Consider the following 24,315-nt stretch of genomic DNA (forward strand, 5'->3'; position numbering starts at 1 on the left):
GGGGGGGGCATCCTCTCTCCCCTCAGGGGGTCTTGCCCCGAGGGCTGCACAAAGCTGGATGCAAAGAGCAGCCCCCATCCCACCCTGAGAAGCACAGGTAAAACTCATCCTGCACCTTCTTCTCCCTGCTCCAGGTACCTGTTTGAGCTGGCGCGGAGACACACCAGCCTCCCCGATGCCTTCCTCACCAAGCTCTACGATGCCTCCAAGAAGGTCCGGGAGGAGTGCTGCTCTGCCAAGGATACCTCTGCCTGCCTGGACAGCAAGGTGAGTGGCAGAGATGGCTCCCTTGGCTCACCCGACCCTCCCACCCCCCAGGTCTGCACCCCCCAAGCCCCTGCAGATGCTTTTCCCAGCCTATTTACAGCCACCCTCTGCCACCCAGCGCCAGCAGGTGGGAGAGTTGCTGCCCACGTTCCTGGAAAAGGCTAACCAGTTCTGCAGGCAGTACAATGAGTTAAACTTCCTCGACTTCAAGAAGAGGTAAGTTTTCTTTCCCCTCCCTAGAACTGCAGCAGGGCCACAAGGACAATCCGAGGGCTGGAGCACCTTTCCCATGAGGACAGACTGAGAGATTTGGGGCTGTTCATCCTGGAGAACAGAAGGCTCTGGGGAGACCTTAGAGCACCTTCCAGTGCCTGAAGGAGCTCCAGAACAGCTGGGGAGGGGCTTTTGGCAAGGGCTTGTAGTGAGAGGACAAAGGATAATGCATCAAAACTGGATGAAGGGAGATTTAGGTTAGACAAGAGGAGGAAATTCTTTAGTGTGAGGGTGGTGAGACATTGGCACAGGTTGGCCAGGGAGGTTGTGGAAGCCCCATCCCTGAAAGTGTTCAAGGCCAGGTTGCATGAGGCTCGGAGCAACCTGGTCTGGTGGGAGGTGTCCCTGCCCATGCAGGGGGTTGCAACGAGATGATATTTAAGGTTCCTTCCAATCTAAACCATTCATGTGATACTATGATTCTAAGAATGCAATCCAAATTTTGGCTGACATTTTGAGGATGCACAAATGAAGCCAGTGGTTGTAGCCTAAATAGCAGCAAAACATGGGGGAAGCACATAACACACCCGTGGCAGGGCACCCTGCCCCTGCTCCCACTGCCATCTGCACATGTGCCACCCCCCCAAGAAAAATAAATGCCCCGCGGCCACTGAATGCCCTGGGGTCCCCCCCCCAAGCCCACCGGTCCCCACACTGCAGGCTGCGGGAGAGCTTGACACAGAGGATGCCAGAGGCCAGCCCTGAGCTGCTGGGGCAGCGAGTGGAGCAGCAAGCTGACTTTGCCTCCACCTGCTGCCCCCACAACTCGCCTCCCCTCTACTGCACCTCCAAGGTAAAGCCATGGCCCCCTCTGCCCCATGCCAGAAGCCAGCCCCACTGCCCAGGGCTGCCCCTTGGCTCTATCCCCCCTTTTGCAGGTAAGCTCGGAGCTGGGAGAGGTGTGTGATGGGGGCTCATGCCTGCTGGGCCAGTAGCAAAGGTGAGTGGGCACTGGGGACCACTTCTGGGGTTGTGCATGGTTGGAGGGGAGAGTTAATGGAGTTGGGGAAAGGGGTCAAGGCCATGCAGCTGGGGCTGAGTTCTGCAGGACATGCAGGGAAGCAGGACATGGAAAGGGAGCTGGACGGAACAGGCTGGAGGACACCTGGCTGTGCCTTGCACTGGGAGAGGAAGGTGCCACCGAGCCTGCAGGTCCCTGCTGAGCCCTAGCACCGTCGGCGTGTTCCTGCAGCCCCAATAAAGACTTTAAAGAAGCACCATGGCTGCTGCTGGAAAGGTTTCCTGCACCCTAGCACGGTGCAGAGGGCTGGGAAAGGGCCCATCCTCCTCAGGAGGATAACCCAGCTCCAGTCCTGGGAGCTAACGGTCTTAAAAATCAAGCATGAACACCAAAACCACTCACCCAGCGCCCCTGAAAGGTGGGAACTGGAAATTCAGCTGGCTGAAGACATGCCCCCATCACCCAGGGTAATGCCTCTAGGCACCACTGCAACTTTCCCACTCTGTACCCCAAACCCCTCCCCTGTCCTGCAGCCTCCTCACCCGCCTGCCAAGCACTGCCTGAGTTTTGGGGGTGCTGTGGGTGAAGCAGCCCCGTTTGGGAGGCAAACCCAGCCAGGAAAACAAAGGGAAAATCCCCTGAGTCCCAGCTTGGCAGTTTTTATGCAGAACAACAAGGTGTAACTATACCAAAGAAAGTAGATCATGATACTTTGGTGCACAGAGCTGTGGCATGCAAAGATACACCAGGAAAATGAAACAGCCTGTGCTGGAGAAAGAAAACAGGGATGAGCTGAACAGTGGTCCAAATAAAGTGATAAATGGAATAAGGGGATATAAAAGGAGCACAGGCCTTGTCCATGGGACAGAAGGACTGCAGAACAAAGGGAAAACTCTGCAAGGGCCAGAGGATTCATAGGCGGAATTGAGGGAAATAAATTTTAAGCTAATTGAGGGCCTAGAGTAATAACTTTGTGGACACCAGACCAGATCTTAAGCAACAAGAAGCAACCCCCCAATGGTGTTGGTTCTCGCTGTTCTGGAGAGCATCAGCCCACCCTCGGACAGAGGGGGATTGTGCTTGGGGTCACAGCCAGGTTGGTGTCCCCCCCCCCCTCCAGCAGCCACAGCCCTGATAAGCTCATCTGTGAGAGATGGGAGGATCAGCACAGCCCACTCCTTCCCACCCCACAGCCTGGGCGGATGCTGCCAGCATTGTTTGTACCATCTCCTAGCAAACAGATCATCTGGGCTCCCCCTCTGACCCTCACTGACTTCAGGACCGTGCAGGCCCTCAATGCGGGGGTGGCTGAGACCCCAAAACCCTGCTAGGAAGAGGGTGTGGCCGGCCCAGGGTGCTGCGAGCCTTTTAAGCTGGGCAGAGTGGCAGCTGAGGACAAGGGGGAAGGAGCCTCACCCCAAAGAGGCTGCATGGGGTGGCAAGACCACTATTTTGGGGACAGAACGAGAAAGGAAGGATTTTATTTTTTTTTGGCAACATTGCTGGGCAAGATAAGCACCCTTTCTCTCACAATGAAGTAAGCTAAGAACATCTCTGCTTTGCACCTGTTTCTGGGAAATGTGCTCATACGTAGATACATAAGAATCTACAACAGCAGAGCTTGTTCTTGCTGCAGCTTTCAGGGTGGGAAGTGCACAGGGACACTCCCCAGAGGCATTTCCTGAGGCTGAAGCCTGGGCACGCTGGAGGGAGCAGGAAGTCAAGCCCAGGCTCTGTCCAGAGCAGCCTGCATCACTCACCCCTTCACACCCACAGCACAAAACTTCTCGTAAAGGGTTTGCTAGGCAGGATTTTCTGGTTAGGCATCACTGGCTGCTGGGGTGTCCTCTCCTCTTGGCTACCTGGAGCTTAAAGCACCAGAAGCCCTGCTGGAAAGTGGCAGGTGAAGGCCAAGAAATGCTGCATTTTGAGTCTGTATGTGAGGGAATGCCACTTATCATGGCAGGAAGCTTTGGGCAGTCTCGCACAAGCTCTGCTCCAAGTGTATTTATTAGCACTGGTGCTAATGGGTGCTACAGCTAACAGGCTTGAGCTACCCTTAGCTTTAATTATGGAGTTCCCAGGGACAGGATGAGAGGCAACAGGCACAAGTTGGAACATGGGAAGTGACATTGAAATCTGAGGAAAAACTTCTTTACAGTGAGGGTGACGGAGCCCTGGGATAGGGTGTCCAGAGAGGGTGTGGAGTCCCCTTCTTTGGAGCCATTCTAAACCCCCTGGCTGCAGCCCTGTGGGATGTCCTCCAGGGCATCCTGCTTTAGCACAAGAGTCAGACTAGATGATCCCTGGAGGTCCCTTCCAACCCTGACAATTCCAAGATTCCATGGATGGAAATGCCCAATTCTGCCACATCCTCCTCCCCACCAAACAACCAGGCAAATGATCACATTGAGCCATAAAGATGATGGCCTCCATTATTGAGGATTTAACTTCAGCAACAGGCCACTGCTCTGCAGCAGCTCTGGGGGCCTCCCCACACACCCATTCCCCAGCCAATAGCCCTCTCCATCCCTGCCTGGCACAAAAGAAGCATCTTGTTTGTTTTGCAACAGAAGCTGCCCCTGATGGGGGAAAGCTCCCACCTTTTCAGACAGAGGAGCTTCATGTTGCACCACAGCAGCAGAGAAAAAATGTCATCAAGAAACGCCCCAAGCCCCTACGCCTGTCCTCTTTGCTGACAGTGGCCTGTGCAGCACCTGGTGCGGGCTCCCAGGAGCCACCCATATCCCAGTACATGATGCAGATGCACCCTGTGCACCCAAGCCTCTGCCATTGGCACCTTGTGGGGGAAAAACAAACAAACAAAAAAAACCACAAACCAAAAAAATACCCATCTTTGTGGCTCTGAGCAACCGTTCCTGGCCCCTCTGCTCATCACCTGAACACTGGGGTGCCCAACAAACCACAGGCCACCTCCAGCACCACCCTGCAAGTGAAGAGGCTAGCAGAGGTGCAAGGAGGATGGAATAAAAAAAACCCAAACCAAACAGACCTCTGTGCCAGGCAGACCCCCTTCCCAACACTGCCATCTCAAGCTGCTACTCACACTAAAGGGCTGAGCCAGCTGCCATTAAAGCCTCAAGACATTGCAGGCTGGGAGGAACTTCACCAGAAGCTTCCAAGCAGGAAGGCTGCGAGGGAAAAAGCGCAAAGGGAACTGCTCGAGGCCCAGGAACTGCTGGGACCTACCTGGCTCCCAGCGCCTCCTGTGCCAGTGCTCACAGACCCTCCTGTGAGGATCAGGCTCCTGCAGAGGGAAAATCAATTAAGTGTCCATTTATTGACATACAGCTGTGTGGGTTTTCCTACAAATGGGAAGTGATTTGCTCCCACAGAGCAAGTTAACCCAGAAGTAAATAAGCTGAGCAAATAACTTCTTTTAAATCAATTCCTAGATCCACAGCAACATTTAAAAAAAAAAAAAAAAAAGATGAAAAGTATTATTTGGACCTGCCTCCGGGGTTCTTTGCTTTCCCAGTGACACTGTTCCCCAGCCATTTGGGCCAGAGTTCACTCTTTTGGGCCAGCAGCACCCCTGCCATCATCTTCAACCACACGAAAGACAGCAGGCAAATGGGCTCTTCCCTCCTTTTAGTTTTATTCCATTTTTCTTCCATTCCGCACAGGGCGCTTTCCTAAAGGAGCAGCATGTGCCTCCCTCTTGGCTGGACACCCTGAGGGTCAGCAGAGATGGGCTCAGCAGAGATGGGCTCAGCAAAGGTTTCTGGCCAGCTGGCAGGAGATAAACAGCAATTTATGAGGGAGGGGACCGGCTACAGGTAATGGTGCAGGAGATGCCCCAGTATGGCTTGTTAAAGAGACTTTCCCTCGATTTTCACTATCCGTCTGACTTTTCCTAAGGCTCCTGTCCCTCCATCTGGCATCTTCCCTTGGAGATGGTGAGCACAGCAACAGTGACGCTGGGAGCTCGAGTCAATCAAACCAGAATATAGAATGAGAAAAAACAGGCCAGACTCCAATAAATGCATAAAGTTACTTTATTTTCAGTATACATTTAATTTTGAAAAATATAAATGCTAAAATATCTCATCATCTTCATCTTTTGATTCCATAAAAGTCACAATAGAAAGCTTCATAAAACTGTAAAATACTATAATGTTATAAGGAATTTAATGTCTTATATTACTGGAAAAAAATAATTTTAATATCTTGAAATGCTTTCTGCTTTTTTTCCTTTTCGTTCCACCATTTCATCCACTCATTTTATACTAAGTTTTTATTCTTTCCTCCAAAGCAAGTACAGACTTAACAGAATTAAAAACAATAACAGAAGTATCTGAAAGTGCATGTTGATTTAAAAAAAAAATTTTTTTTTAAATTACAAAGATGTATCAGCCACGATGACAAGTGAGTATGGGCTGAAGAGGCAGAGGGGCCACCACATTCCTGGGGCTGGGACAAAGCTGCCTGCATCTCGGCAGCTGTCACATCAGGAGGAGAATCCCCCAAAATGCTCACCTAGGCTTTTCCCACAAGATCCCCAGTTCTGATGGAGGACAAGTTTTGCTTCCAAAGGTCTGTGAAGTGCACGGTGACTCTCCCTGGGCTGCCTGCAGGCTTTGTCTCCTGCCTGCTGACTCCTGGTCCAGAAGAGCTCTCACCTGCTCTCTCTGTGCCGAGTTTCTAAAGGAAAACCCAACGAGAGAGACACCAGCCCTAATGAGCACTGGTGACAGGCACCAGGAAAGGGAACATCTCCAGCTCCTGTCATCAGAGGTGGTGTGTTTTCCATGGAAAGCTACCAAAGCTTTTGTCCTGTCCCTTCAGCAACGCCACCCTCTGTGCAACAGCTCCCTCGGGTTACAAGAAAAAACCAACAAATTAAAAAAGAGAGAGATCTAGATCAGCAGTCAATGCATTTCAAGTACATTTAACAGAGTTGGAAAGTGGAAGACCTCATTTTTGTGGAGACACATCGCCAGGGGCCAGCAGGTGGGAAGCTGAAATGTGGAGTCCCCAGCCGCAGGGCTGACTGGGAGCAGGAAAGCAGCTTCTCTCTGTCCACTTGCTTCCACCTTTCCTCTTGTCAGCCACTGGGATTGCGACAAATCCAAGTTGTGTCCAAAACCAAATAAGCTCTTGTGAACTCTGCACATGATACTGGAGGCTGTTTCCCCATCGGGAGCCAGGACTTGTGTTCACCAGAGGCTGGAAAGCGTTGGTTGAAGCTGCCATTGTGCTTCCCAGGTTCTCCATCCTCCAGCTGGTGGGGCCTGGCAGCAGAAGGGACCACAGAGCTGCTCCTTATCTAGCAGCTTCTGGCATCTCCCCAGCCTTCTCAATGGGGGTTTGGGCTGGTTTCCAGGGATGCTGATCAGAGCCAACATACAGCTCATGGAAGCCGAAAGGGAGACCCCTTGGGAGCATACGAGGAATGTTTGGAGGGAGGTGTGTGCTGTGTAGGCACCTCTGCAGCTCCAGCCACCTTCTGCAGCCATGCACAGCAGATCTAGCTCAAGCCAGCATGGTCCCCATAAACTCCTCCCTTAACCAACGTGCGGTAGGGACAGTGGGGTGGCCAGCACCTTCTACAGCATATCTATATATACAGCACAGGCCTCTTCTGCACCTCTCCTTGCTGATACAGATACTACAGTATCTGTACTCACTACAGTGAGTAGATAATAAAATTTGGCATATAAGGTCTCAGCACCCTCATGAAATTCTCTTTACTCAACAACATGGACTTTGGTTTCGCAAGGACAGAAGCAGCGGCAACGCTCCTCTCCTCCAGGGTGGGGTTTTCCTGCACTGGGGAATTGGCCCTTACAGATGGGCCTTCTTCTTGTATATTTTTTTATTTTTTAGCTGAAGTTCAGTTTAGTGTGTTCCAGGCGATCCCCACAAAAGCAATGTCTGGGTGAAGCCAAACTTCCCAAATGCATAACACACAAGTACACACTCATCCATGCTAGAGAGAGAGAAATCATCTCTCCCAAGGTGGTATTTGCTCACTTGGTGTCAAACTACAAGCCTGGGTGTGTCCACACCTCTCCTGCCTGGGGTCCACACCTCACCAGGGACCCACAGATGGGTCTAGGGCCAAGGAGTCAAGATTTAGGGTAAATTCTGTAGACGACGGTACAAGAGCTGTGGGATGCTAGAGGATGCAGAAGTTGGTGAGCCTGGTGAACACAAGCATTGGGACGGACGTCTCGGCAAGCCATCTTCAGCTGGCTTTCTCCTCCATGGTGCTGTCAGCCTGCCTGAAGCACACCCAGGGGCTTCTCACCTACACACACACATGCACACACCCGTGTTCCAAAAGCCTGGAATTTACACAACCACTGTGTAGGAAACCAGCAAGGTGAGGAGCACAATCACCATCTGTCCACTGAGGCTGGTGGCTGCTCAGGAGCTTGCTGACCACCATGACATGTAAGACTCTTCCAAGATCACCAGAGATTTCAGTTACATCCTGTCTCCTTTATAGTAAAGTCAGATTACTTAGAAAAACCAAAATAAAATCACACAACCCTAAGTAAAACAGATGCTTCAGAGTAGAAGGTGTTAATCAAACTGATCCAGCCCAATGCCATGTCCTGAAGATTGTGGTGGTGTGGATTTGTTGTTTGTTTGTTGTGGGTTTTTTTTTTTAAAATCACATTATACATGGTACAAGACTTTTTTTTTTTTTTACAGAAAGCCTGGCATCTAGAAATAAGAGGTAGAACTACTCATAACTGTATGTTTCCTGCTGCAGGAAAAATTCATTTTTCTTTACAGTAATTAAAAAAAGGTTAAAAAAATTGACCAAAAAAAAAGTTGTCGTAGGTTAGGCCCCCATAATTTAAACAAAATAATCTAGGAAAATAACACTCTTCAATGTACCTGACGGATTAAGTCCATTAAAGTGTTTCTTAAAACAAAACAAAAAAATTGCATAGGAAAGGGACATTTCAAAACACGTGCTACAATGATGGCAATGATTTCTCTGTGCTGGGAGTCAAGTACCTTTCTTTGCCTTTTCCTTCCCGTGGTAACTACAAGCACAGGGTTGAAGAACAAGTTTCTGTTAGCAGCACTTTCCAGCATCTTCCAGCAGTGGAAGCAAGACATCAAATTAGCCTGGAGGTCAGTTTTGTTCTGCCAGAGGACAAACAGGACACAGGAACAAACACTGGTTCCCAGCGACAGTCATGCCAGCTCCTCTGCCAGCTCCCACGGGGATGAGATGGGATCCTTACTGCTTCTGCTCTCTGCTTGCCCACCAGAGAGACACAGGTGTGTGGAAGCAACAGAGAAGGCCAAACCAGTCTTGGTCAGTGTGGGGACATGGGGTGAGGAAGGGTGGGAGGAGATCCGAGGGGCGGTGCATTTACCTTTGAGGGTGGGGAGCAGAGAGCATTTTAGTATTTGGCTAGTGGCAAAATAAATTCCAGAAAAGATTTAACAGACAGACAAATTACAAAGTAGTTTCTGTTCCCTTGCTCCTCCAGAAATAACCATTGTCTTCAGGCCCAAGTTCTATTCTAATTTGAGGCACAACTTTTACTGTAGTTTGTGGAGGGCTGCAAGAAAAAAGACAAGGTAAGAGTGAGGATTCCTGTGCTCAGGACTTCTGGAACAAAAAAAACCCTGCAACTTGCAAGACAAAACCAGCATTTGACAAATAATTTAAAATATCACTTAAAATAATTGTAATGAGTTGGTCTAAACACTGCTCATGTCAGGAGGTAAAGGCACTGATGTCATTGACTGAGGAGCTCCAAATACCCAGTTGCGGCAACACATAAACTGCTTTTGAAATCATCAGGTTATGGCCATTGAGATTAATCTCACACACTCTCTAACACCTGGAAGTGCAAATAATTCCTCAGTGTTTCAGAAGACCACTGCTGCCTCCTGGACTCCTGGTGCTGGGAGGACCAAGGGAGCCCCAAGGGACTGAGCCATGACTGAGAAATTGTTATTTAACTCCTCCTTGCTACAATGTAAGGTTATTATTTACTCCATTTTCCACCAGAGACATGGGAAAATGGATTACTTCTGCTTTACAACAACCTGTGACATGACTGAAGGAAAACAGAACAGCTATTTTCTCTCATTATTTTGGCGTTTTTTTAATATATATTTTTTAAGGCGAAACAGACCAAGTTAATTTCATTTCCCCTCTGTAGATGTGTTTTCTAGACTCCTCCCCAGCTGCTCAACATCTTTCTTTTGGTTCAGACCCCAAACCAGCCCATTTTTCAGGTGCTTACCTTGGCATGGTGTGTGACTGAAGGAAAGGAATTGCATCAGCACGACGTATGGCGTTCAAGGAATGTTGGTGATTTTTCTCCTGTTGGGGAGGGAAGAAAGTCTCATTTGTCATTCCCGGCAGCACTGATGGCTTCTCCAGCCCAGCCTCAGTTTCTCCAGCCTACTCTCATCTACTTGGCAATGCTTTTGTCCTGCTGTCTGCCTGCCAGGGGGATTTCACAGCCTAGACATAAAAATACTCCATTTCTCTCACCCTCCTCCAAGAGAAAAACTGCCCACACAACCAAAAGACTCTTTTCCCAAGACTTCCACCACCTTTGCATCTTGACACTTACCTTTTAGCTACACCTCTTTAGTGACCCTGTGCTCCTCTCTCTCACACCCAAACTCCTTGTGAGAAAATAGGTGGTCCCTTGCCTGCAATGCCTTTCCTCTGCTGTAAATAATCCTGCTCTTGCTAGTGCTGAAGGAAAGCTGACCTTAGTAGTATCCTTAGGAATATACTTTGAATCCTCGAGTACAGGTACATTCCAGGGCAACATCATGGTCTATCATAGAATCATGAAATGGTTTGGGTTGGAAGGGACCTTCAAGATCATCTAGTTCCAACCCCCCTGCATGGGCAGAGACACCTCCTGCTTGATCAGGTTGCTCAAGGCCCCATTCAACCTGGTCTTGAAGACCTTCAGGGAGGGGGCAGCCACAACATCCCTGGGCAACCTGTGCCAGTGTCTCACCACCCTCACAGGAAAAAACTTTTTCCTAATGTCCAACCTGAATCTCCCCTCTTTAAGCTTCAGACCATTGCCCTTTGTCCTCTCACTACACACCTGTGTAAAAAGTCCTACCCCAGCTTTCTTGTAGGCCCCCTTCAGACACTGGAAAGTTTTTAAACATCTAGATGGATTCCTGGTACTTTTTCTAGTCAAATGGCTTCTGGGGTTTTTGGTTTGGGGTTGGTTTTTTTGTTCGTTTCTAATTAAAAAGCAGCAAATCAATTATTGGATTACAAAAATGTGCAAATACACAAATCAACTGCTGCTCAGCTCATGGGTGATCTAGTCCATGTTGTCTCAAACAGGTTTGTGGCAGAATTGACTTTTCCTGCACTATTTCAGCCTTCAATACATTGAAAGAGTGCAACTGGTCACAAGATCCTGGGCACACTTAGGATTCAGTTTGGTTTTAGCACATCAGGGCATTCTCACAGAAAAACTAGGAGGACCTGTTTGGTTGCCTGAGGCAGATATAGCTCCTTTTGCTTATCAGCAAAATGTCTCTGAGAATGTCTAAATTCTCAGAGAAACGTCCATTTCCCGATGGCTTTGCTCTGTAATGCCAATCTCTGTGTCCCCTTATCTAAAAACCCCAGAGCAGTGCTTAAGATTGCCTGAGGTATCCAAAGATCTCAAGAACTGTGGGTGCAGATCCTACTCCTAGAAGCCTCACGAGCAGCATTGCAGCAGCAGTAATTAATTCCTCTCATTCCTCTTCCTCCCCTCCCCATCTCATGACAAAAAGTCTGTAATACAGAAAGTAAAAATGACCGAAAATGAAGATCAGAATAATCAATACCAGGTATTAATGCAGGAAATGAAAGAGGAATAGAGTGGCACAAAAGCCAACCACCTAAGAAGGGAAAGAGGTTAATGGTCAGCTGATCCCTGCCTTTTTAGCTCAACACAATGCGGATCAATGAGGTGCTTAATTCCTCATTAAAGCGCTGATATTTGCCCTGCTTGGCACCTAAGGAAACAAATGGGAATGGGACAGCCATGCGGTTTAGACATGCTGCAAATCCAGACCACTAAGCTCAGAGGGGAAGAAAAACCAGTAAAGAAAGAAATCACATCATCAGCAGAGTTACCACAAAAGGGGAAAGGTCAGGAAACAGAGGAGGAGAGACTGAGTGATCAAGAGACCTGTTGGGAGCTGGATAAAAGCGCTTAAGCTGGAGGCACCAGAGGGAACAACATCAACTTTTGTAACCAGCAAAGAAAAAAAAGCTCAGGAAAACAAAATTGGTCATAAATCAGAGGCCTGGAAATTAAACGGGAGGGGAGTAAGGGGGGGGGTGGGGCAGAATAAAGAACAAGAAAAAGTGCTTCTCAAGTAATAGGAAAGTTGTTTGTTGGGGTTTTTTTTTAATCACTCTATATAGATAATTTTTGTACTGCAAGTCAGAGTCAAGCAGGCATGGAAGAGGTTAGTTCTACTCACTGTCAGCAGGTTTGCTATCACTTAGGAAAGGTTCCTGCTCCATGATGTCCATTGGTATTTTAATACTTGGGACTTTTTCTGAGTAGGGGCAGTCAGACTGTGAAAGAAACGTGTAAAAGTCTTAGAATATTTTCACTTCTCACTCTTGTATTGTCTCCCACAAATTACAACTATTCTCTATGCAGTTTCTGGAGGAATGAGGAAAAGAAGGAAAAAAAAAACACCAAAGCATCGCCCAGCTTTGCTTCCTGCTGGTTTCCACTGGCTCCCCACTGCACCCCACTTTTCCTCTTCCTTCACACTACCAAAGTAAAACAGATCTAAAGAATCTTCTGGTGTCCTTGTTGTCTTCCCCTTTCCCCACCTCACCAGCTCCTTATAAGACACCATCCAGTTCCTCTTGGAGCTGGCTGAAGGAAACATGATGGAAAACTTATCCATAGGCAGAAATTGCAGGCAACTGCCTTCTCTGAAAGCTCATAAAAATGTTTTATCCTGCTGTAGTTTCTCTAAAACCCCTTTTTTTCTTCCCAATTGCTCTAGAAGGATGCTGGCCAGACACAATATGGTGGAGGTTCCTTCAGCTGGACTGTCTCAACTCCCCCTTTTCTTTAAGTGGAGTCAAACCCTGTTGCAATGACACCTCTGTTTATAGTAAGATGCTTCCTCAAATCCAGGGCCCCTGTAGGAATTCAGTTCTCCCATCCAGGCAGAATAAAGAAGAGGCAAAAGCACAGAGAAAAGCTGTACCCAGGGTCCCCCAGCCTGTGGGTAACAGCAGGATTTACACCCCACTGGCTCCTGCTTAATGGAAGGTACTTGGAATTGATTTTGCTTTGTTAAAAATAAAAGCATCTTCTTGTAAGCAAGGAAAGGCTGATATTGCAGAACTTGGCAAAGGAAATATGGTGATAATTTGCCAGGAAGGTTAACACATCCTTTTTTCTGGAGAGAACCAGACACAGCACCAAGTGTGATGCTGGGGTGGAGGGAGGGAGACTCCAGGGCAGGGCAGGAAAATATCAGAGGCCAAAGCAGCTCTATCCCTGGATTATTATTATTTTTTTACATTATTTTTTACCACAGCTGACATCCAGTGAAGTATTTCATACTCCAATAGCAACATGTTTCCTCAGGAGCATTTTTAGGAGGCAGAGGGATCAAGCATAGCTCAAATCACGATGATTCTGTAGAAAAGCACTGAGACAACAAAGCCAACCCCAAACCCCCATCCCTTTGGGGCCGTGCTGTGAGCAGAGCAAGAGAGCTGGGAAACCTCTCCACCTATCACCACTCCAGTACTAAGGAATCATAGAATATGCTGAGTTGGAAGGGACCCACCAGGATCATCAAGTCCAACTCCTGTCCCTGCGTATGGCACCCCAAGAATCACATCATGTCTACCTTAGGGTCTACCTTAAACTTCACCATCTCAAATGAACAGAGAGACAGAGAAATTATCAGCAGTGGGTAAAAACGCCCCAAAGGGGAGAAGAGACAGTTGCACACCACCTCTGACTCTGAAACTAAATACAGGAGTCCAAGTTTTGTTTTGTTTTGTTTTTTTAAAATATTGTCTGGCCTTTCTTGGATTATGCATTTTTCTGTCACAAAATCAGAGAGGAAATCGAGGTGTTCAGCAACCCCAAGAATCACATCATGTCTACCTTAGGGTCTACCTTAAACTTCACCATCTCAAATGAACAGAGAGACAGAGAAATTATCAGCAGTGGGTAAAAACGCCCCAAAGGGGAGAAGAGACAGTTGCACACCACCTCTGACTCTGAAACTAAATACAGGAGTCCAAGTTTTGTTTTGTTTTGTTTTTTTAAAATATTGTCTGGCCTTTCTTGGATTATGCATTTTTCTGTCACAAAATCAGAGAGGAAATCGAGGTGTCCAGCAGGGAGATGGAGGGGACATATTTCTGGAAAGGAAAGGGTGAAAAAAATCAAACTAATAATGCCAACATTCAGGAAGCTGGTAAAAGCAAGTGCTGAAAAAAAACCCAACAAAACAACAAACCAAATTAGAGTTAAGAACCAACATTTTGCATAAATTGTCTTGCCCATTAGATCAATTACTGTACCTGCAAATCATGAAAAGCCTGGGAAGAGAGGAGATTGCTTTGAAGATATTGGAGATATGGGAGCCATGACTAGGGATACAAAACTGCTGGATTCAAATCAGCCAAGAGAAGGGGATGGAGTCAAACCTTTGCTGACTATTCCCTATGGATGTAGGGTGTTTTCTCTCCCTCCAGTTTGCACAAAGTTATCTGCTGAAGGAAACCCTCACCCTCAGCCTCCCAGGAACTGAAGGAATATCAGGACAGGAGATCTTGCTGTCTGAAATAAGAGCCAATCTTCCCAGTCAGGATTCAGCTCGATCTACCAAGGTGTGGATCCAGGCTGCCTCCTACAACCCTGCAGCCTCACCTAATTAATTCCTGCGTGTTCTGCTTTATACAACATAGATGTAAGGCCTTTTCTCATCAGAATAGCCTGACTTAGCTGCCTCTAACTCAACTCTGCAGAGGTTCTCATACAGCTTTCACATGAAGGACTCAGGTTCCAGCTTGTCCTTCACCAGGGCTGAGGTTACCTTTTCTCTCATTCCAACCTTGAGCAAGACCATGCATTGGGATGGTCTGGGGGAGCTCCTGGAGCTGCTGTTTTCCTCTTGAAGACACCAGATGTTATCTGAGCTACAAGCAGAGCTGATCTGGTAGATCTGCTCAATGCCAAAAGGAAGGCAGCAGAAAACCCCCAGACACAGCGTGAGGCACAGGACCCACAGCACTCGTGACCCTCTGGTTTGGGGATGGCTGCAGGTCAGGGACCTGGGCAGGAGAGCTCAAGAAAGGGCCAGCTGGGTTTTCCTGCTGCCTGCCTCCTCCCAGCCTGCAATCCCTTCTCATTTGTTTCTTCTGCCACATTAAAATGGGATTTTCTTCCAGCTTCAGGTGACCTTACCTCTGCTTCCATCACAGGAAAAGCCTTTCTTCATGAATCCTCGATGGTTCCATGAGCAGAAAAAGTGACACTGTACTTAGTACTCCCCATGCAGCCTAAAATTCAAGCCCAGCTCCCTTTTCATATTAAAAAACCGGGGCAACCAGCTCTCCAAAGGCAGCTCCCACTTGCTCTACAAAGTGCTATAGAACCAGCATGTTTAGCACTTTGAATTTCTAGGATTTGAGCTCACACTAGCCCTGGGTCAGAGAACATTAAAAGGCACGAGGACTACATTTCTTCTTATTACATATACAGTAAAAAATAGAGAAGTCTAAGGCACATGGAACTGGTCCAGTCAGGTCATTGCACATAGTAATGACCTAAGTAGCTACAGGTCTATTTTAGAGCATGCTGCAATCTGAGGCAGGACCAGAGTATACTGCAGAAGGGCATGTATGCTTTCAAAATACTTGGGTAGTGAGAATTACCAACAGAAAGCAGTCTCTCCTGCAACAGGACAAGCTACACCTTTTTTTTTGTCCTTTTAAAAGTAATTAAAAAAATATCAAAAAAGAAAACTGGAATATATTGAGAAGTAACAGAGCTTCTGGTGAAAACCATTCTCCTCCTACAATGTAAAGGACTGTGATGGGGAGAAAGGCAAAGGAGAGAAAGATAAACAAGGCAGGGTGATGGCAGGCATTCTAGTATAGGGCATGGCATCTCTGCAGACACCTAGTGGCCTTGTGGAAGTGTGATTTCACTGTTGGCAATACAAGTCCTACCTACCACAGGCTGGTGACATCTGGGAAAGGGAGGGAGATGTAGAAAAGATGTTGTGTTTGGGGCTGATTTGCTGCAGCAGCAAAAGACTGGGCTGGTTGGATTCACCACAGGCTGGGAAATGCCCAGGCTCAGAGATGTGAAGGGGCAGGGACTGTCCCCTGGGATTTGCTAGCTAGAAATGAGTAATTTGACAAGAGCAGAAAGCTCCTTACATCATCATTGTCACTGTCCATACTGCCCTTCTTCTTCTTCTTCTTCTTCTCGTCCTCTTTCTTTTTCTTGTCCTTTTCTGGAATGACGTCATCAAGGAAGCTTAAGTCATGTTGGGAGAAGAGGTAGTCCATGGCTTTTCTGACTGCTACAAGGGCCAGGATCTGAAAAGGCAGAGAGGGACTTCTCAATCATGTATTACTTTTACTCAGTCATGTGGGAACACTCTGTGCATCCCTCTTCATGCTGCTTCTCAAACCCATACACTTTAACTCTGGTTGTACACAAACATAGGGAGAACAAGATGAACACCTGGGCTATCTCCATCAACCTCCAATTCTGAACTCTGACTGCTTCACATCTGAATAAACAGGAGCAATGTGAAGAAACACATGTGGAATCACTTAAAGACTCCTGGAAAGATCAAAGTGGTCTTTAAACTGACAGGCATCAGGCAAAAGAGACAAAAAATGAGCATTTTAATTTGGTTTTGGATTCAGATGGCATGAGTGATAGTCTTAACTTTTTTCTCAACACTTCCCCAGATGTAAGAGCTCTTTAGAAATACAAGGGCCATGCTATGTCCTCAGGGTTTGCAGAAGAAAATTTCCTAGGATTGACGCTGCATGGAACTGGGGGAAAAGCTTGTTCTGAGCAAGACTGCAGTCAGAGGCACTGGAAAAAAACAGAAGGGATGAGTCTGAAAAGGGTGCTTACATTGACACTGGGTTTAACGCCACCACCAGATGTCTACCAAGATCATACCTACACTTCACCAAACGGTTCAGTGACAGACTGAAAGCTTGTCTTGGCTGCTATAAAATATAACCCACTCCTGACAACTGCAGACTGCCTTGAAGAGCTTGTTCTGAGCAATGCTCATCAATGGCACAAACAATTCCTAGGAAAGGATCTCAAGCTTTGACTTGCGTAACTTAAGACATGATCACTGAAGAGAGATATTACTCAGGAGGTGGAAAGATGCCGCATAAACACCCATGATTATCCCATTAATAATTATTTCTGTATTAGAAGTGCTTTTCCTTCAAATAAACAGAGGCTATTGGCTGGATCTTCACAAATTGGAAGCTTTTTGTTTATGAGTGCAAATAATGGAGGTTTTGTCAACAGATCCAGCGCATCTAAGCTGTGACCCACCTTCACTGAGCCAGCCCCATTAGAGACAACTTGAGAAGATGTTTGGGTTGCTCAGGGTCTCTTCTATTCTGTGCAAAGTCTATTCTGTCTCTCTATTCATGCATCTGAGATCTGAGATTCAGTTTCCAACAGCTGTACAACTCAGCCATGAAAATACTGGCGCGTCAGTGGGAGCTGCAGATTTTTAACACCTTTCCATGAGTCCCAGCAGGAACATTTGGAGGATGTTTTCACTTCCATAATCTTTTCTCATTTCACCAGCGTAAGAGAAAAAATGCTTGTCCTTGCTGTGTTTTCTGCTTTTATTCCTTCTCCCTCTTAATACACACTGCAGTGCAAAACTGCAGCCACAACTGAAACTCTACTTGTCCATAAGCTGGAAATCAGGTGACACAGGGCCAAGATTTCTTGAGGGAGTTTCATAAAGCTTTGATTTTGCAGCAGTCTGACCTATCTCCAAGCCAGAAGCAAGACTCAGCAGAATCTCTCTGCATGCAGCTCTGATTCCATAGGATCCATTTGGCTTTCCAGCCACCTTCCTCCCAGTTGTTCCAGTCCAGCTTGAGGTCAGGCACAGAGGTGGAGAAGAAACTACTCCACACCCCTTGCTTTAGCATCCATGGTCACAGGTTTTGATGCCTGATGCAAAGTGTAAACACTGCTTAACACTTGTTTGGTTTTTACTGGGTGTGTGTGAATGTGTCTGTAGCTCTGCTGATAACCTAAGTGCACAGAAAGCTGTTTTGCTATTCCTCTTTCTTGATGTACAAAACCAGCACCAGATGGACTGCACAGTGTGTATTTAAGAAACACTTCTGTCTGATGAACATTTGACCTCTCTACATCCAACCTAAGTTTTAATCTGGCTCTGATATGTGTTACCAGAAAGAGAAAATGCGTCCCACAAACTGCCATATCACCCTCTGATGTGAAACACAATAATCAACATCATTGTCTTGTTACCAAAGCTAAAGGAAAAGTACATTATTTTTTCTTGCTCTTGATTTAGCCAATCTTTTCTTCATTTAGCCAATCCTTTCCCTCCATTTGGCACATCTCTTCGCAGTCAGCCTCATTCTTTGTTTTCCCAGTTTGGGCTACTTAAAAGCAGGGGAGACATTTTCTGTATGGTAATCAGTGTGGACTAAAAAGGAAAAAACTATACACCACTCATTCCTTCCTTAACCTTAGGTGCAAACCACAGCACGTCTAACTTTGGCAGCCAGGAAAGGTCAAAACTAACTACACCTTTCTGGAAAAAAATTAACTTTGCAGGCTTGTTTTCCTCCAGAGGATTTATGTAAAGGCATCCACAGCAACACTGCCCCTGTGCAGTCCTATGTTGCTGCCATGAGTGAAGGCAGAGCCCTGAGGGAGGGATTGGACAGGGAGAGGTTGGATTTGCCTGTTTCTGAGTGTGTGTGTGTGGCAGGTGTGGGTGGCAGAAGGGGAATGACACTTACCATGACAGGGAATATGATAGCAGCCACGGTGGACTTGAGGATCCAGAGGAGGGCCAGGCACACCACCTGCAGGAAGGTGAAAAGATGGACCCTGCGCAGTGGGACATGGCGCAGGTAGATGAAGTCAGGCTGGTGTTTCAGAGGCATCAAGAGCAGCTTCAGACGGTCCATGAACTGGGAAGGAAAGGAAATGGACATTTAAATGAAACCCAGGACATGCACAAAAGAGATACAAAAGCATTCTTGCAACACGAAGGGCAACCTTCCATCTTCCAACCTGCTTTCCTGCCATAAAAGAAACCAATTAGAAAGCCCAACACAGCTCCTCCATTCTGACTTATGCTTAATGCAGCATGGGCCAAACACGTTAACTCAGTTGTCTCAATTGAAGGTCCCAAGTCTACCCTACATTTGGCAACTAAACAGAGACATGGGAACAAAGCTTCTCTCAAAGCCAGATCTTGAGGTGCCCTTGTTTTAAGGAGCAAGACTCCATGTGCTCTGGTGATGAGCGTGTCAACCAAGGAATGAATGTTGGTAGAAATTGCTCCGCTGGTTTCCAAAGAATGGGCCTGATCTGTTGTGGATGGTGGACACTGGGAATTCTCTCTTGAAGGGCATTCTTCATTACCCACAACACAGAGAAAAAAAGATGAATGCCCAAACCGCAGTTGGCATAAAACTCTGGGTCACTTCTGCCCCCACTCCTGCCAAGGGAAGACATTCAGCATTTTAAAACACTGCTGCTTCTTTTTTTTTCCCAATAAATGGGGAGCAGAGGTGAGGGCAGACACCACATCACCAGAGAACAGAGAGGCACCCAAGCAGAGAGTGGGCAGCTTTTCCAGCAGCCTCCCCTGCTCCACGCTGGACTTGGAGTACAACCAAAACTGGGATTTATCATCGAGTGAAAAAACATCTTTGATGAGGGGAAAACAAGCTGCCCAGTCCCCTGACCACCTGGGCTGGGAAGAAAGGGAAACCCCTTTCCAGGAGAACCAACCCCAGGGCAAAGATTATAATACCCTCCTTGTCCCCTGCCCCAAAGTGGGCTTGCTGCCCGCTGCTGAGACCAGACTGATCTCCCCCCAGTGAATGCAAGCTGGGGTGAGAATCATGCCAAAGAATACCCCAGGAAATTCCCATGGTGCTTACAGGGACAGCCAGTCTCTTTCCCATTGAAGCATGACCAAGTGCTAAAAAGAAAAGCCACAATTAACAGGGTGCCAGAAAGCAACAAAACCACTTCCAGCTTCCTAGAGCCAATGACTGCATTGTGAGAAAGGCTCCTTTCGCAATATTTCCTCAGCAACGAAGAAAAGGGGCCTGGCTCACCTTCACCAGTGAATAACCATGTTCCTGCTCCTTGACAACATGGGATATTTCCTCAGCAACCAAGAAAGGGGGCCTGGCTCCCCCTCCCTGGTGAACAACAACGTTCCTGCTCCTTGACAATGTGGGATAACCTTGCTGTCACAAATCACCTCCCTTGTTTTCTTTCAGTCTGGGACAGACACCCTGTCAGAAGACCTGAACCATCCCAGGAGTCATGGGCCTCCACAAGTCATGGGCCCTTGGCAGCCCTCAGCTAGGGAGAAAATGGTCCCTGGGGCCTTCAGAAAGCACACCCCACCACTGGCAGAGCCCAGGCTTGGCTGCTCTCCCCTTTGGTCTCCATCTCAGGACAGCTAGCCAGCTGCAGTGTTTGTCAACAGCTCCTATCCTCCTGGGGGCTTCTCAAGAAAGGAAAGGAGAGGGTGCAGAAGCAGAGCAATGCTGTGGGGAGGTTGTGAGAGAAAGCCCAAAGCACTTACCAGCTGGGAAAGGACTCACCTGCACACCGTTGAGGGAGGCGACGCCCATGTAGAGGAAGACGCCGTAGAGCACGGGCATGGGGATGAACTGTGGGGAGAAAATTGGGAGAAAGGGGGTGAGCAACCTCCCCACTCACAACCCACCACAAACCTGGGGGGATTCCAGCCTAGGATCAACTCAAACTACATCCAGGAGGGGAAAAGGCAGAGATTAAAGCAAGCAATCCTTCCGCTGTTTTCTGAGGGCTGTGAGGATGTCTCTGTACTCCCTGGAGGGCTGAGGAGCAGGTCAGGGGTCAAGGGAGCCATGGCTCTCCTGCTTCATCATGACTTGGACCTCTCTCCAAGAGACAAGGAGGGGAAAGAAGCTAGCCAGCCAGAAAATTAAAAAGGCAGCAGCATAAACATGTTCCAGTGAGCTTCAAACTGCTTTTCACCTCTTCAAACTGCTTCACCTCTAACAAATTTGGGAATGTTAGTGTGCAATTTCACTTTTTCTGGTAAGACTTGAAGCAGAAGGTAGAGAAGGAAAGGCAGCATGATCCTGTGGTATGTCTGGCTCAGTAAATCATGGAAATCCAACCAGAAAGGCTCTTCTTCAGTGATGACAGTCAGGCCAACACCATCTCTGACCACTCCATCTTTCACTTATGTTAATCCCTAACTACTCAAAAATAGAGCACCCTGAGTTGCTTCCTTTGCTGCCATAAATTGTCCTTTCAAACACCAATTTCTGCTCCCTTAAGTGGTTAAGTGCTGCCTGTTCCTCCATCACTTGGTGTGGTTTATTTTCACCCAAGGAGGACAGAGGGAGCCCTGTCACTGTCACCTGCCTGCAGTGACGGGCGGCTGCCACCGAAGGGAGCCACAGCACGGCCAAGGCTCCCAGGCACCCTGGAGCCAGCCCTGCTGCTGGGGAACCAGCTCTGCTTCCCGGCTGCTGCGTGGAACTCATTACAGAGGCAAATAACACCACATGTACTGGGTCAGAAACGTGGGGTCATGCGCCTGTCCCTGGAGGCCTTGATCCACACGTTTCACTTGGAGCACATGAGCAGCAAAGTGACCGGGCCACTCAGGGTTCCCTGCCTACATTTTTCCCTTCCCTCCCCTGAGACTCGTTCCTGAGCTTCCTGATTTCTATTAAGGAGGACGGAGGGGCCCCTGCCCCTGTCCCCTGCCTGCAGTGACGGGCGGCTGCCACCGAAGGGAGCCACAGCACGGCCAAGGCTCCCAGGCACCCTGGAGCCAGCCCTGCTGCTGGGGAACCAGCTCTGCTTCCCGGCTGCTGCGTGGAACTCATTACAGAGGCAAATAACACCACATGTACTGGGTCAGAAACGTGGGGTCATGCGCCTGTCCCTGGAGGCCTTGATCCACACGTTTCACTTGGAGCACATGAGCAGCAAAGTGACCGGGCCACTCAGGGTTCCCTGCCTACATTTTTCCCTTCCCTCCCCTGAGACTCGTTCCTGAGCTTCCTGATTTCTATTCCATCTTTCTATCGGATTGATTTCCTTCCTTGCGTGAGCTGCATTAATCCTTCAGATGAGAAGCCCGGTGTTCTTTCTGCAGCCTGGGTTCAGCCATCACTGTGTGCCACTGTGGGGAGGGATGAAGAGCCAGTGTGTGGTCCACAGAGCTGAGGGTGTCCAAGGGACTCAAAGCCCTCTCTGGATCTGAGGGATTAGACGGGACAAGATAATAGCTCCTCTGGCAAGTTGGGAAGGAGGCTTTCGGAGTTTAGCTTTCCAGTTCACTTACACGGCTTTCTTCCACCCGCCCCCCCCCCTTCTATTTCTTTCTGTTTAAAAAAAAGAAAAAGAAAAAAAAAGTTCAAATATTATTTCACCATTCCATGACAATTCATCTTGTAAATCATCCCTAGGTGAAACTTCAATACATTATCCCGCAGAGTAGCAGGCAGCACTTTGACTCTGGAAGACTTTCTTTTTGGCAACGTATTCCTGAACTCTGGGGTTACTGGCTCTCCGAGCAAACCTGCTGCCAGCCAACAGAGCTAAAAACGTATTCATGGGAAAGTGCCTGTCATTTTAACAGGGCTGAGGACTTTTCTTTGGAGATCTGCCATAATGGAGCAGAAACATCAGCAACGTTCAAAACCAGCAAAACTCACAAGAAATCTCATCACAAGATGAGATTATCCCACAGGTTGCCTGGTTTCTTGAATTTGGGATCGTTAGTAGTCAATCTGCCACCATCACGAGGAGTCTTCAATGTCCTGCAAATGCAGTTAGCAAAGCAGTTCTCTAGAGCAGAAGACCCTGCTACCAGAGTTTGTGAAAGATCCTGAACTGCTGCCAGGTCCTTCTGGCTGGCACGTGGGTGAGGAGCGTGCCGATTTATCCTCAGGCGTCCTCCCGCCAGGAGCCTCTCCGAATGTGTTCGTAGAGGAGGCACAGACAAATAATTAATGAATGAAGCAATAACAGGGGAAATAATAAGCCCCCGTGGAACAGAGGAAGAAGGATCTTGCAGGGAAAGGTCACATGAACTAACAAACAGAATTATTACAACCAGGCACTAAATTAAGGGGCCAGAAATGCCTGTTTGTGCAGAGGAGGAAACTGTTACCAAGGCACAAAGATCTGCTGGTTTTAAAAACAATCTTAGAAATCAAGAACTGATTTTGTAAAGCAGCTTTCTCCACTTGATGCACAGGCAGCATCATTGCTTTCTGTCTGCCTCCTCCCCTTCAGGCACACATCTAACCATGCCTCACAGCCCCCATGTCTTCCAACCTCCTAATGACCAGAAAAACAATTGCCTCCTCCAGAAATGCTTCTCCAGACACCCATCTGCTCTGTCACAGCATGGTACAACAGCCTCACGATGTATTTTACTGCTTGGACAGCCTCTGCTCATTAAAGTGGTCTATAGTATAGATCCATGAAGACAGGATTCTGCAGCTGACATCTCCTATTGTGTGGCTGCACTCGGCGCCGCTCACCTCATCATCCTCAGAGAAGACAGCATCTTCCACAAGACATGGAGAAGTAGGTGTTCCAGTTCTGTTCTATAACCTGATGATCCACTAAGGATGTGTTTCTCTGTGGTTCTGTGCCAACAGATTTCAGGCCTTGGAAAATAGCTGCCTACGTAGATTAAATGGTGCAGCAGCAGCAGGACATCTGTACAGAGCCTGAGCTCAACTCACAAGAAAAAAAATGCAGGAGATCAAGGAATCACATTTAATTGCACTGCTTCCTCCAGAAACATGTTCTCCACACTGCTGAGCTGGGTATCTCTTCTGAGCAACAAGGGCTGAAGATTTTCTTCAGGTATATGTGTTAAGATGTCCTCATACTCAAATAAATGCAACTGTTCTTTTAAAACTCCATACCATAGAATCACAGAATTATGGAATATCTCAAGTTGGAAGGCACCCATAAGGATCATGAAGTCCAACTCCCTGTTCCTTGCAGGTCTACCTAAAACTAAACCATGTGACTAAGAGCGTTGCCCAGACACTCCCTGACCAGCACCTCCCCTTCTGCTGCCCCCCTTGAAGAGGCTGTAGACCTGTTAGCCATAACTACCCGTTAACCTGTGTCTTCCACTCAGCAACTCTTCTGCCCACCACCCTCCCATCATGCCACCAGCAGGCTCTCAAACTTTACCCAGCATGTATTTTCAATAAAACACAGGCACAGCAGAAGTATGAGAATGCAAAATAAAAGGAAGCTGAGCTTCATGCAAGCATGAGAGAAAAATCTTAAAATGAAAGGTATCACAGCCCCAGGACTAACAGCCCTCAACTTTACCACTATTACTATCTAGCATATGACAAAAATGTTGTATTTTTTTCCTTCCAAAAGGTTTATATAGAAGCTTCCAGAAAACTGTAAAACTCCATCAATAATTCTCACTAATCTCCTTTGCTTCACTCCAAAGATGAGCTGTTTTAGCAGCATAAAAATGGCCTGAGGGTGGCTGTG

At 47.7% G+C, this 24,315-nt stretch overlaps 2 protein-coding genes across 3 annotated transcripts in view; one reads left to right on the forward strand and one right to left on the reverse strand.

Moving 5' to 3' along the window:
- The window catches only part of GC (group-specific component (vitamin D binding protein)), a 14,336-nt gene extending 4,079 nt beyond the window's left edge, over positions 1-10,257 (forward strand). The window contains exons 9-12 of the mRNA XM_010008517.1: positions 135-267; positions 386-483; positions 1,201-1,338; positions 10,233-10,257. Coding sequence (XP_010006819.1) covers positions 135-267; positions 386-483; positions 1,201-1,338; positions 10,233-10,257 — 394 coding nt within the window. The remainder of the gene's footprint in view (positions 1-134; positions 268-385; positions 484-1,200; positions 1,339-10,232) is intronic.
- Positions 8,859-24,315, reverse strand: part of SLC4A4 (solute carrier family 4 (sodium bicarbonate cotransporter), member 4) — a 140,532-nt gene continuing 125,075 nt past the window's right edge. The window contains exons 21-26 of one of the 2 annotated variants that reach the window (XM_010008515.1): positions 20,376-20,444; positions 18,543-18,716; positions 15,924-16,085; positions 11,969-12,065; positions 9,748-9,827; positions 8,859-9,054 (exon numbers count right to left, since the gene is read on the reverse strand). In XM_010008515.1, coding sequence (XP_010006817.1) covers positions 9,784-9,827; positions 11,969-12,065; positions 15,924-16,085; positions 18,543-18,716; positions 20,376-20,444 — 546 coding nt within the window. In that variant the 3' untranslated portion in view covers positions 8,859-9,054; positions 9,748-9,783. The remainder of the gene's footprint in view (positions 9,055-9,747; positions 9,828-11,968; positions 12,066-15,923; positions 16,086-18,542; positions 18,717-20,375; positions 20,445-24,315) is intronic. The other variant, XM_010008514.1, reaches the window with a different exon arrangement.

Source organism: Chaetura pelagica, unplaced genomic scaffold (genome assembly GCF_000747805.2).
Source record: "Chaetura pelagica isolate M959 unplaced genomic scaffold, ChaPel_1.0 scaffold272, whole genome shotgun sequence".
Classification (NCBI taxonomy): Eukaryota; Metazoa; Chordata; class Aves; order Apodiformes; family Apodidae; genus Chaetura; species Chaetura pelagica.